Source organism: Branchiostoma floridae, chromosome 7, assembly GCF_000003815.2.
Source record: "Branchiostoma floridae strain S238N-H82 chromosome 7, Bfl_VNyyK, whole genome shotgun sequence".
Lineage (NCBI taxonomy): Eukaryota > Metazoa > Chordata > Leptocardii > Amphioxiformes > Branchiostomatidae > Branchiostoma > Branchiostoma floridae.
In genome coordinates, this window is record NC_049985.1 from 24269427 (window position 1) to 24283604 (window position 14178).

At 41.6% G+C, this 14178-nt stretch overlaps 2 protein-coding genes across 2 annotated transcripts; both read right to left on the reverse strand.

Annotated features, from left to right (window-relative positions):
• Positions 1-231: 231 nt before the first annotated feature.
• Positions 232-10003, reverse strand: LOC118419840 (tetratricopeptide repeat protein 29-like). The gene is made up of 10 exons (XM_035826463.1): positions 9764-10003; positions 8564-8802; positions 7223-7446; positions 6049-6234; positions 5113-5322; positions 4483-4568; positions 4241-4332; positions 3513-3636; positions 2482-2716; positions 232-1805 (listed from the first exon to the last, which is right to left on the reverse strand). Exons 2-10 carry the CDS (start codon positions 8779-8781, stop codon positions 1642-1644), a joined length of 1539 nt encoding a protein of 512 aa, XP_035682356.1. The 5' UTR covers positions 8782-8802; positions 9764-10003; the 3' UTR covers positions 232-1641.
• A 172-nt stretch (positions 10004-10175) lies between these two features.
• On the reverse strand, positions 10176-14162 carry LOC118419847 (ethanolamine-phosphate cytidylyltransferase-like). The gene is made up of 4 exons (XM_035826498.1): positions 14114-14162; positions 13754-14004; positions 12648-12902; positions 10176-11622 (listed from the first exon to the last, which is right to left on the reverse strand). Exons 2-4 carry the CDS (start codon positions 13982-13984, stop codon positions 10978-10980), a joined length of 1131 nt encoding a protein of 376 aa, XP_035682391.1. The 5' UTR covers positions 13985-14004; positions 14114-14162; the 3' UTR covers positions 10176-10977.
• Between the last annotated feature and the right edge of the window lie 16 nt (positions 14163-14178).

A 14178-nucleotide genomic window follows, 5' to 3' on the forward strand; every position in this document is an offset into this window, starting at 1 on the left:
TTCAAGTATGTACGGACATCATGACTGACTGAGGGTAATAAAATAACAATTTATACGAAGGTTCAAGGTCCACATGCACAGGGACTGAGTCTGTACATTTTGGCTTCTAAGACGGATAAATTTTTTTTTTTTCATTGATGCGTACATGTAACTTTTTCAAAAGAGAAAAAAATACCACAAGGAAACAAATTGTTGCAATGCTTCTTATTTTATTTTCTCTATATTTTATCAAAGTAGATAATTCATGTTTTACTAAGGCACTTTGGCAATATCCTCTCACACAGTCAAAAGTGAAGGCTCTGATGACATAAGCTGCTACTTAGACCCAGCTGCCAATAGACCAATCATGGCTGTCCACCACAATTAGCAGTTCACCCAATGACAACATGGCAATTAATGGTTTGACCAATGGGAGAGTGGCTACATGACTCTGTCAGATATTTGGATTGTTATGTTATTACTTAGCATCTCTACGTATTCCTTTTGAAAGAGGTTCAACGTTCCAAGTACGTACTAGTATGCTTGTGCAGTGAGAAATTGTGGGTAAGATGTCAAAGGTCAAGGCCCATGAGACATAAACAAAACATTGTTATGCAAATTGGACAATGAGTCCACACAAGTATTGTTTACAAGTCAGGGGCCTTCACCTTTGACCCTTCATCTTACCCACAATTCCCATTGCTGCACATGCTTACTTGGAACTTTGACCGTGCTTATTACAGCCACAATAATCACAATTTTTATAAAATCCCAGAGGAAAAAAAGGGTTCAAGTCTACATTTATTTGACAAGAGTTAACAAAATACACTTGCTTCTGAGACAAACAAAGATCATGCAGAAAATATTTTTTCAGTGAGTCATGCTGTCAAAGCTTTATGGCACCTAATGGCTGTCCAAACAAAGTATCAAAATTATTAATATATCATAATTCACAGTAGTCTGGAAACATGCATTCAGCCTACTAATGCCTATTCTTTATCCACCTCAAAACTGAAATATCCCAACCAAGTTGTGTAGCCTGTCAAAATCTATGATACAGATATGCAAAAAAATATGTCGCTATACTGTCACAATATATTTACATACTGGTGCACGATATCATATAATAAGAATTCAAAGTATTTCTTCACATAAAATTTTTGAGAAATATATACAAGTATCATCGAATGCTGAAAGTGTAGGACTCAGTACATGTTGAACAGAAGACAAAAATACACTGCAGATTTTTTCTGATTTGGCCACCTAATTCAATTTCTCCTAAAATAAAGAAATTGTTTGTAAGAAAAGAGGGATGATTTCTTGAAGTTGCTTTATTCACTGTCATTCAGTCTCGAGTATTTCAATGAACTGCAGACTACCAATTGAAAGTGTATGTGGTCTGCTATGGAAATATACCTGTCACCAATCCCCACCCATGTTTAAGACCTCGTTTATACCAGGATTCGCAAATCAGGATTCACTCATACACAGAAATGTTCCCCTATTACGCCAAATCTCCGTATAATTAACGATAACTCAGCGAATCAGGATTAATTCCGGATTTGGACTGTTCAAACGAGGAACATTCAGCGAATCAAGGTCAATCTCAATTTGCAAATCCTGGTATGAACAGGGTTGAAAATTATGACAAGACCCCCCTCCCTATGAGGCCGGTTCTTCTTGTGGCGTTTGCTCGTCTGCGCCCTCTGCTGTTTCCTCTCCCGCTGTGGCGTCCGTCTCCGCTACGGGCTCGGGCTCCGAAACTTCCCGCGGTGTGTCCTCCTCGCTTGTAGCCGTCTCCTCACTCGCTGTGTGACCCAAGGGGGCTGTGGAAAGAAGACAGAGTCAGACAAACATTGTAGCTCCGTCCTCCCGTCCTTTGACGGAATTTTGCAGCTGGGGCCGGAAAAATTTTTTCCCACTCCGTCCTCTGTGACGGACAAAAATAATAGAATTTGTGTAATTTTTCACCAAAACAGATGCCATTGAACAGCTTAGTCTGCCAGCAAAGTTTACACCTCAAAATGCAGGAAACAGAGTTTCAGAGGGTCTAGATTTCAAAATTTTCCAGGGGAGCATGCCCCCAGACCCCCCTAGGAAGGGAGCTTGATAGGATTCAAAATTGAGGGGATGGAAAATGAGTTCAGGCTGGCTACAACCCTGTTGTAGCTTAAAAGTTCATAAGCTTAGAATCATACTGAGACAAAGTTAAACCGGACTGCTTCCATGATGTCATTTTAAAACCTGCTCTCCAAAAGTGTTACTGACAAAAGGTAGTGGATGCTAACCTGAAATGTATGATTGTTTCCAAAATCTAATTGCTATTCGGCCTATCTTATTACCTGAATGTCTCACCTTCAACAAAGTATAACAGGTTGTGTATGATTCTAAAAAGGTTCCATGTGTACTTTGATGGAACATGTTTATTTTCCTGGTACATTGTGTTTCTGACATATCAGAATTGTAAAGATCTTTGCACATGTTTGAAAAAGGACTTCTCACCTCTCTCTCTGATTGGTTGGTCGAACTCGTCAAATCTGACGTCCTTCCATTCGATCATTCTCTCCATCTGGTATCTCATAGGAGTTTGCAGGTGTCCCGCATAGTCCTCCAGTCTGTGGTGGGCGTTGGAGACCCCGTACTGTACCCGCGCTGCCGCCATCATCCCGGGGTTGTTCAGCTCCCGCGCTGTTTCGTACGCCTTACCGAAGTACTGACAGGCGTGGCCATACTTGCCCTGGAGGGATGATAGATTAGAAAGTCATGACCAGGGCCGTCTCCAGCTTGAAATGTTTTCCCGTCCCACCAGGGTTGTACCCAGCCAGAAATCATTTTCCATCCCCTCAATTTTTAATGGCTAATTTTCCACAGCATTTCTATGGAAAAGTTTGAAATCTAGACCCTCTGAAACGCTATTTTCTGCATCTTGAGGGTCAAATTTTGCTCACAGAGGACGGAATGGGCAAAATTTTTTTCTGGCCCCAGCTACTAAATTCCGTCAAAAGACTGAAGGACGGGTGCTGGCTAGTTTGGGAGCCCGTGTTGTTGATTTTCCTTGTGAAAGATGTCATTTGAAGCTTACCTCGTATGGATTTCAAAGTACATGTTCAACAGTTTCATGTCATTTTTGAGACGGATGGATTAGATTTTCAGACCCAAGACAGAAGGACAGTATTCTTCCACCACCTTTTACCTCCTCGGTACCGAAGTCTGGATCGATTTTTACACCTGGGTGGAGTTGTGTAAAGTGCATTTCCAAAGGGCTCAATGTATAGCCAGAAATGTGGAGTCTAACCTATGACCTGACACATTATAAGCAGCTTTAAAGTTTAAGCATTTGCAGGATAAATGGACGTTAACTGTGGCTTTTCTGATTTTTCGTTTCATTTTAGTCTCAATCTTGTGTCCACTTGCTTCACTACTCGTCCTTTCAATGCCACAGCATTCAATACAGGGAGCAGATCAGGGATTTGAATTAAAATTCCAGCAAAGAAATATTTTGAGGGGTTCTGATTTATCAATTTTCCACTTACCAGTGAGTTATAGATGACCCCCAGACAGCTGCAGGCGTTGACCAGTGCAGTGTCCTGGTGGGTTCTCTCTGCAACATCCACAAACGCCTCCAGGTACTGGATGGACTCTTCAATCTTTCCCTGGCTGTAGAGATGATGACATGAACATACATGACTTTTTTGTATCAATATATCATGATGATAATAGAGACATAGTGACAGAGGCATTATTGCTATATATGTGATATAGATGTACCAAATTTCCAGTTTCAGGAGGGAATCATACAAAATTACTTAAACACAGAGTTTTTATTTGTTAAGAGTTGTAGGGCAGTAATGGATGAAGTTATAAAAGTGCTTTTCTCGTGGGGGATTTTGCACACAAACAATGCCATTCTTGTAAATTAGCGAAAAACCCTCAATGACTATGACAAAAGTGGTTTGTGTCTGGTTCAAATTTGCCTAATTCAATTGAATAGTTGCTACACAAGGACCACCTGGCCAATGTGACTACACTTTCGTGATTCGTTAGATAATTTCTTCCCGTTGACACATTTCATGGGTCCCCCAAGTACTAGTAGTCTTTTTGGCAGTTTTGACTCAGACTGTGATTCTTCTCCACACTATACACTCAGTTACACAATATCTTAAGACACATTAGCCACATATTGTTCAACTTTTTAACCAGTCGAAAAAACTGTACAACAAGAATCGTTACTTTGTTAGGATTGTTAAAAATAAAACAGTACCTCTCGTAAGACTTGGCGATGGCCTCACAAGCCTGCCCAAACCCCATGTCATCTCCGTTAGCTTTACAGATCTCCAGGTAGCCATTTAGGTACTGTGGGATGGGATGGGAAATATAAAGATATTAGTCTCAAAGCATAATACAACAAAATAAAAATAGCTGAAGAGTAGTGTCAGAATTAACAAAATTAATGTACAGTACTGTTGTAGATAGTCTGACAGCAATAAATAAACTATATCTGACCAGAATTGCTGTCTCTGAGTCCGCACTACTCTCGTAAGCCTTCCCCAGTCTGTAACTGGCCAGACCTTCCTTGTAACTGTCTCCACCTATAGAAAATTACAATAAAAAATAATATTGTCAGACTGTCTTTTGCATTTAACCCTCATAGTTGAAATCTCATAGCTGAAATCTTTAAATTTGATCAATGACAAAGACACTGAATATAGGATTGTCTCAATTATTCTCTCAAAACATTTTGAACAAAAATCATCAATGATTGAAACTACTTTATACCGTCACAATCACAGTTCAGAAAATATGTTACTAAGTCTCAGTGTGTAGCTTTTTATTTGGTTTATTTATTTGTTTGGCTGTTTACAGACAGCCAGGGCTGCCCAACTAGCCATAGACTATTGTCAAGGGCTAGCCCTGGGAGAGAACAATTATACCTGTTACATATAATCATTGCAGTAAACATTATCAACATAAAATCACAATCATAAACATTAGCAAAACGGTTACAAAATGTGTAGTGTGTAGCTTTCCTATAAATGACCAAATAATTTGTTCAAAGCTGTACATTCAATTTTACAAAAATAGATATTAGACTTCATTCCTGAACATTAAGTGAAAGAAGAAGCCTCATCTCACCTTCTTTTGCCATCTCGAAAGCCTTTGCGAGGTACTGTATGGCGCCCTGCGGATCCTGAGCCTTCATCTGATCAGCGATGGTCGTGTAGATCCGACTCAAGTGGTCACATGACGAGGCTTCCAGCGTCTTCCCGCTCGCGTCCTTCCAGTTCCGACCGGACGCCAGCTCGTGGAACTCGACAAAGTGCTGTGCAGCTCTGTCGTACTCTCCTGTGGAGAGGTTTCATAATAAAACTTGAATCTACAATATGCTTTATTCCAGTTGTGGCAGCAATTTGGGATTTTCCGGGGTCATTGCACCAAAACGAGGCTAGCATGGCCATGATTGTTTATAGTATAGGTAGGCTATGTAAAACTCATCATAGACCAGAGACAGATTAGACTAGAGAAGTTCACCCTTCTGTGGACTATAGAAATAGATTGTGTCACGAGGTGATAAACCAATTCCCCCAACAAGTCCATTGGTTAGTGGCCCTGCCTATGAACCAAGAAGCAGTGAGTTTGAATCCCGGCTGTTAACTCAAAATGCACGTTATTAGAAAGGCCTACAGTCCTTATGATGGGACATTAAGTTATGGTCCACTGTTCATTGTGCTTGTCGAAAAGAGCTAGTGGAATTTCTACAGTACAATGAACCTGTAAATCATGTACATACTGTTTTCTCTGTCACGACCAGTGGAAGATTAGCTCTTCTTTGGCCTAAACTGGTTCGAGATCACTTTCACTTTTAATGTGTTCCATACGCAAATTCTGTTCTTAAAGCACGTTCAAATTTTGACAAACGATTTATCACCACTTGTAACGCAAGTAGAGCGACAATAGTGCCATGAAAGCTGTTTTTATGTCTGCAAAGTATTACCTCAGAGTCTTCTATAATTGTATTTGTAATGGAAGACCTGACATCACGACATCAATCCAATACAAACAAAAGCTCACCTCTCTCTTCGTACGCCAGACCGATGTTACAGTTGGCCTCGGCCTCTTTCCTCCTGCCGTCTCCGCGTACCGACAGGCTGGTCTGCAGGCAGGCCTGGAAGAAGTGGTCAGACAGCCAGGTGTCGCCGGTACTCTGGAAGTACTTGGCCAGCTGGTACTGACAGTGGTACACCTCCTCCATATTACCTGGGACAATGGCATGGTACAACCGGGATTATTTCGGATCCACTAATAGTATTAGTAATAGGTTGGTCATGGTACCATCCAGAAAGTAGTTCAGTCCGGCTCCTATGCACTCTATACAGTCGCTTCTAGCTCTGACGTTCATTATACACTATATACAGTTGCTTCTCTGCTGTTCTGTCTGGGATCCTTGACCATGTTAAGGTCTGGAATTGTCCAAATTTTGGACGTAGGCGCTGATTGGTCCCAAAACTTAAGCAAATTATGGAACAAATTTAAGCGCTCGTTTGAACAGGTGTTCCGACACCCGAAAAGCCCTCCGTCCACTTGCGGGATCCTACCAAGGAACAGTTGTATGGCAATATTCCTGCCATATCAACCATCATCAGGGAGCGTAGGACCAGATTTGCCGGCCATTGTTTTAGAAACAAAGCTGAGCTTGCTAGTGAACTCATACTGTGGAAGCCAACACACGGGTATGCACATGCTGGGTGTCCTAGACTAACATACATAGACCAACTTGCATGTGATGTGGGGCTTTGGGTGGAGGACCTTAAGAACGCTATGGAGGACAGAGAAGTCTGGAAGGAGAGGGTGAACTTGGTCCGGGCAAGCAGCCCGCGATGATGATGAGAACCCTTTCCTTGATTTGGTCATTAACTGACGTTAGCATCAAACAGTTTGAATTGAAGGTCTCTAGACGGATAGCAGACGCGAACATAAGACCGAGCTACTATCCGGATGGTACCCAGGGTGATAATATCTGTTTGCTGTGTAAGTAAGCTGAAGTTCCAGTTTTAACTGCTTGTTGGCACTGAAACACTGAATAATAATTGCTTCAACATGTCAAATACACAAGGAGTGTGAAAAATGCATAAGAAATGCATATAAAAATACGAAGCAAGTACACGAAAGATGCTACATCTCCTTGAAGATTACTCTTAAGCCTGCTTAGTGCAAACTGTGACTGAAAAAAACTTGTAAAACTCACCCATTCTCCTGGCAGCCTCTCCTCTCGTCAGGTAGTGTTTGATCTGGTCCAGCTTCTCTGGTTGGTCCTCCAGCAGAGGCTCCTGCCATAGCAACGAGTCTGGCCCCGCCTCCTCCCTCTCATCCTTCCTCTTCTTCATCAGCTGGAACAGCTCTGTGAAGGACTTGTGGAACCCTTCTCTCAGCATCTCCAGGCACAGGTTGTGTTTGTAGGAGTTACGATATCTGTCAGGAGGGGGGAGAAGTAGTAACCTTTAGACATTCCAAGTCCTAAATACCCCAAATTTGGACGCTAGTACACTGAGATGACGCAACCATGACGAGAAGCCAGCACACATTGAAGGGGAGACTTACGTTCTTTATTCCTTGTATAATATATAAAAAGTGTAAACTGGCAGTTACAGTACAGGCCTCGAAATACTTTTTTTAGCCAGGTTGCGCAGGCGGCAACCTGAATCAAAAACTAACTTGCGCCATCAGCATTTCAGGTTGCGCCACTTCCAAGTTGTTACTCTCTCCAAATTAGCTTAGCAATTATCTCATTGTACTTATCGGCAAGGACGTTAGGCAGTCCATGAATTTTCGTATTAACATTGTCGAAGTTTCATGCCTTGCTGCGTGATTTTTCCCATGAACACAGCGTTGCATGGGTCATCAGATATTCCACCTATAGCAGCGCCCAGGCGCGCTACGTCACGCCGAATTGGCCAATGGGGTGCGACTCTCACAATTCGCGAGATGTGAGTTAGTGCGAGATTTTGCGCGAGACTTGAAGGTAGATTTAAAATGGCGGCTCTATAGCGGCCGAAATCCGCAAATTTGGAACTTTGAAAATTAGGGCTTACCAAAGGCGTTCATCCCCAAAACAGGGTGTACATTTTCTGATATCTTTTTAGTAAAGGGCCTGTAACTTAAGGATGGTTTTGTTTACCCAAAAATAAAGTTGCGCCGTGCGCAACCTGACTTACTGAACAACTTGCGCACAGAGGAAACTACTTGCGCGGCAGGGGTGGGCAAGTGGTTAATTCGAGCCCTGCAGTAACAATATTTTTTCAAGCAGGGTTTGGGTCAGGGAGGAAATAGTAGTCTCTTTAACCGGCTTGGTCCAGTAAAAAAATCCTGACTACCTGGGGTACTGCTATCTCCGTGACCCAACCTCTTCTTGGAGAATACTTTGGCACAACTTTCCCAGCTTTTTAGTAGAGAGATGCGCACTGATTCAATCATTGAATCAATGTACCAAGTCCTAATCATATTTGCCAACAAGAACAGAATTTTTTTTTTTTTAACATGCAGTACATGGCATGTAATGATATTATCAAGTTGGAATAAAAGTCCTTACCTTGCTGTCTCTAACTTGTCCAATTCTGGTTGTTGAACTCGCAGGTTCTGTTGTTTCATCAGCATATCTCTGTCCTTCGTGCCCTGAACTCTCTTCACTGGTTTGAGGGTAGGTTTGGGGGCCCTCCCCTTGGGCGGGCTGGGCATGCGCCGCTGTGGTATACTGGCACCCCCCATGTAGATCCCCTGGTTCGGGGAAATGGCTGGTAAAGTGGCCATGGTTACTGCAATCTAGAAAATCCTGGAAAGGAATTATGATTTAGATTCTCTGCAATGAAGTGACAACACTATCTGAATATGAAATTAATTTTTGTTAAACTTTTTGCTAGTCTGACATACTGTACAGTATTTGCTTTGGGTGATATTTATACTGACCGAAATCTTGTTGGTAAGACGTTTTATTTGAATGGAAATAACATTCAGTATCTTCGTTTACTATGTATTAGGCGGATATGACCAAAATCACAAAATGATGTATGAAGAAGACATTAGCGGAAAATTAGACATTAAACAAGGACAACAACAAGAAGTAAATCCATCACAGATGAATTTTTAATGCAAATAGAACATCAAATTGTGTTCATTTCTTCACAAGAGGTACAATACATATTTGGCTATAAATACATTAGACTTTACAAAAAGGAAACCAACACCAAAATACTAGATGGCGCAATGACCAACAAAGAAAACTTCATAGTGATTCAAAATAATGCACTTGAATTAAATTCATGTAGGATCCTAGCTAATTTAGTAACAGTTCCACTATACTTATATTACAGTATCTTAAGAAGAAATCTATTTGCCAAAAGATGTTATCGATTATATACAACGTCTCCATGTTAGTTAATACCCAGCAAACTTCATAACATTATGTTAAAAGTGTCACAAATTATGGAAGAACCTTAAAGACATATTGACTTGTTGACAATTTTTAGACACTGAGCTAAAACCGACATACCGTAGTATACCTTTTACATCGTTCGAAAACTTGGTGGTAAATGGTAATACCTTTATCTGGGATTTGTCTACAAGTTATTAACAATTTCGAACAGCTGTTCTGGCTCTAACAAATAAGTCTGACTCTAAGACGATTCTATTTCGAGCACATCATATACATCGAGGTTTGGGCCTTCTTTTTTCAGTTTAACAGAAACTGTGGCGTTAGAGAATTTCTAAACATTTGAATAATATCTTTACGTACCTGTGTATCATATAAAACGGAGTCGTCAGTCCTAAAAGACACTGGTTTTTACGTCCAAGTAACTAGCCCCAACTTTTCAAACCTTTCTTCCCTTTCCATCATGGCGGACATTGGTGCTGGTGGTCGTCATGGCGACAGCCGTCAAGTCTCGTCAAATCTCGCGGGAATATGACAGCTAATGGAGCAATGACACAGCGGCATCTAGCGATTATCAGTAGGACTGCAGTAGGAGAAACCTGCTGCTTTTTGCAAAAGCTTGTTTCTTCAACAAAGCACATCCCTTCACCCAGACTCTATATTAGGTAAATAATGATATGTGTAAATTTGAGGGTTGCCTATCATTTTGCTTTTGAAGCATGCATTAATGGATGATGGAAAAATAAAAACTTTTGTCACTCTGTTTTTCTCTAAAATACATTTAATTTGTAGAATCATCATCATAAATACTAGTATATGATTTTACTAACACTGTAACAATATAGCAAGATATCAATAATCTACTAGTAATCACATAAACATGATAGCCAAAGCATTAACTGTTAAAACATGAAATTTATATTATGCTGAATAACATTCTTCAATGGGAAAATATTTCCTATATAATGTCATGAATCTAAAACTATTCTCAGACTGGTAATAAAAGCAACTGCCAAGACTTTTAATTCACTGCAAACAAATCTAACTACTTAGTAGGTACAGAAATATCAAACAATTCACTGCAACATAATAATCTTAAAACATCATAAGAAACATTATTCATTTAATGTGTCACAAAAGAAAGACCTGTATGCCCAGACCATTCAATATTAAATATTATCCATTATGCAAAAGTATTCTGTTTTTATGAAAATATGTAAAATGATGTTTGCCAGCTCCTATTTGCTGAATAGCAGACTACGAGTACCTTGCAAGCAATGCCCTCATACATTGAATTGGTTATAAGGCCATGTTGATTTGATCATATGGATGACGTCTCTGTACATATATTTTTGACCGTTTAAAAAAAGCTTTCAACCATAGCATGCTCAGACATTTGTTCAACCTTTCTGAACTTACAGGCAACCTTTTTTTTGGCCAAACTTTTTTCTATTAGCACACTCGCATCAGTTTGGGGGTTCCCAGAGGATGTCATCCATACAATCAAACCACTATGGACTAATTTTCAAAAAAGCATCAAGAAAGGATCAAAATCAGGAAGCACTATAATAACATAATTATGCTTCCTCGAGAAAACACTCTCCAGATGCCATCTGCTTCTGCAGGTTTTCAAAAGCCCGAATCTCCTTCTCTTCTTTAGCTTTATTCCTTGCCTCAAAGTTAAGTCTGTTACTGATGATCCTCTTGATGATCTTGGAGGTCGTCATGTCGTTGTCACTGTCGATGCGCTTAAACTTCTCCAGTTCTTTCGGGACCCTGTAGGGGTCGCTTCCGTCCCGATCGGGAGGGTAGGGCGTCCTCCCGTGGACGACCACGTCGACGCTAAAATGATCCATCAGTTCCTTTGTCACGGTGTAGGGGGCGCCGATGACCACCTCCGACACGTACCTGCAGGCGAGCACGCACAGGGTCCGCTCATGAATATTCATGATGGGGTGGTTGGAGCCCTTGTACCAGTTGACCACGGGGTCGGTGTGGAGCCCCACGATGAGGTAGTCGCCCTCCTGTCGAGCCTTCTGTAGGAAGTCAAGGTGCCCCACGTGGAAGAGGTCGAAGGCTCCGGAGACGTACACGATGCGGTCGCCAGGCTGGGGGTTGGCCCCGCCCTCGGAGAACTGGGCGATCTTCTGCGTCGTCGGGAGGAACTGGGAGACCCCCGTCCAAGGGCTGCGGGCCTCGTGTCCGGTACCCAGCTCCTCTACCTGTTAGGTAAGATAAATGTGGATCCAAATAAAGTCAAAGACATGAAAACAGTCTAGAAAAGCAACTGTTCTGTGCTAGGGGCTGAGCAGCATCCCAGGGGATCCCAATGGCCGCTAGGTCTTTAGCCACAGTACGTCTCCATGTAGTTTTAGGACGTCCCCGTTTTCTCTTCCCCTCAGGGGCCCAATGTAGAGCAACTTTGGGAATACGGTCATCCGACATGCGCAGAACATGGCCCAACCACTCCAGTCTTCTGATGGCAATTTCAGTAGACAACTTTCTTGTGTTCGTTTTTCTATACTGTTCTTCATTACTGATTTTATTTGGCCAGTAGATGTTACATATTCTACGCAGACAACTATTGTGGAATACTTTCTTCATGTCTGACTTTGTAACTCTCCAGGACTCAGAGCACTAGAAAAGCAATATTTTCAAAAAAATGCAGGATTCTTCCCTCCCAGGAATCTGCCTACAGTCAGACTTCACACACACAATACTATACAATTAGGCTCACCCCGGAGGTGTCACCAAAAAGAGGGAAAAAACTTAGTCACATTAACGCCCCAACAAAACATGAGTTTTAACTAGGACACAGTTGTACAAGGCATGTAAACTGTTATCAAAGAAGTCGTCTGTGAATTACAACAGCATGGGCTTCAAGATTAGGAGAAGTTTGAAGCAGTGTTTGTTTGCCTAGTCTACTAACGCCTCCTAGCAGTCATGAAAGGAACTGCATGGCAGAAGAAGAAAAAAGAATACACCACACACAAATACACATGCCAACACAAAAATACATGCTCACTTACATGATCTCCAAAAAGAGTTTTATTGGGAAGATTGTGACTTTTATATCATATGCCCCAATTTTCTTTTCACTGGCCCTCCCTCACATCCATATGCAACATGTATATACAAATGCACTCAAATCTAAACTGACTCAGATACTCACACATACATGTACACACACACATTCTTACCCCATAAGGAACATTATACCCGAAATTGAACTAAAGAAAGAACCTACCTGTTTCCTCGGGGGATGGGTCTCGTGTTCCCGATCGTGATGCGTCTTGGTCAGCAGCAGCATCCGACCAACCATATCTGTCGTGGAGATGCCAGCCGTGCGCCGACACTCCTTGTAGCGCCCGCAGTTCTTCACCTCCGCGTAGGTGTCCTGTCCGTCTGCTGTCATGGTGATGTCGTCACCATGGACACAGAAGTCACAGTTGTATTTGTCCATAGTTTCCAGGGTGGTGACATATGGGGAACCCTCCACAACCTGAAAGACACAAACATTGGGATTGAGTCAAATTTATTTTTTTTTGCATATTTAGTACCAAAAGATTGAGAATTTGCGAACTGCAAAGTCAGTAGTTGCGATACATAAACTCTGCTGTCCAGGGCCACTCCCTACAGAGCATGTTGGGTGAGTTGCTATATGCGAGATTATGTGGAATCTCACTTACATATAACTCACCAGACTACAAAATGTTGATAGTATATTGTATACACAGGAAAACAAAGTAACTATATATGCACGTACCACTTATATATGCACGTACCACTTACAGTTACAATCATTTACAGTCTATATTTGCCTGACCATGTTTCGTTCAACTAAATACTTATAACATGAAGGGTGAGGCTATTGACAGGATGCTTGTATCTACAAAATTATGACACATACAATTGACAGGATTTTCCTGTCAATAAGAATGTTTTGTCACTTTTGACAGGATGCTCCTGTTAATAAGAATTTTCTTGGCACTATTGACAGGATGTTCCTCTCAATAACAATTAGGGGGCAATATTGACGGGACATTCCTGTTGATATGATGGGACAAGATGTCCTTGTCAATAGGGAGTTTTGGGGGCACAATTGACAGGATGTTCCTGTCAATGAGAATTGTTTGGCACTATTGAATTGAATGACTATAAGTATAATTTGACTTTAATAAATAAATATTAAATTGACAGTATGTTCCTAACAGGAAGTTCCTATCAACATGATTTTTACACTATTTTACACGATGTTTCCGTCAATAAATTTTTTGCCACATCCTGGCAAATCAAGATATTTTTGCACTACTGACAGGATGTTTCTGCCCCCCTCCCCACACACGCACATACCTCGTCCACCCATTTGATGGCTCCCACCATCTTGTACCTCTCCTGTTCCGTCATGACGGGCGGGCCCTTGTGCTTGGTGATCTCCTCATCCGAGTGGATCCCCACCACCAGATAGTCTCCCATCTTCTTGGCCTGGCGGAGAGCGTTCGCGTGGCCAAAGTGCGCCATGTCGAAACATCCGTCCACCCAAACCCGCACTGGTCTACGATCGCCTCTGTCGTCTGTAGCCATTTTTTGTTCGAATTCGCGGCCTATTTCGATAAAACGGGTGACAGAAAATACAGATAAGATTACCCTACAAGACTGCTCACCCTTTCTGCCACTAAAACCGGAATAATCAGAGAAAATACCCAATTATACCTCACGAATATGTCACAGCCTTGCAAGAAATGCTAGTATGCAAACCACGGTAACCTTTGAACTTT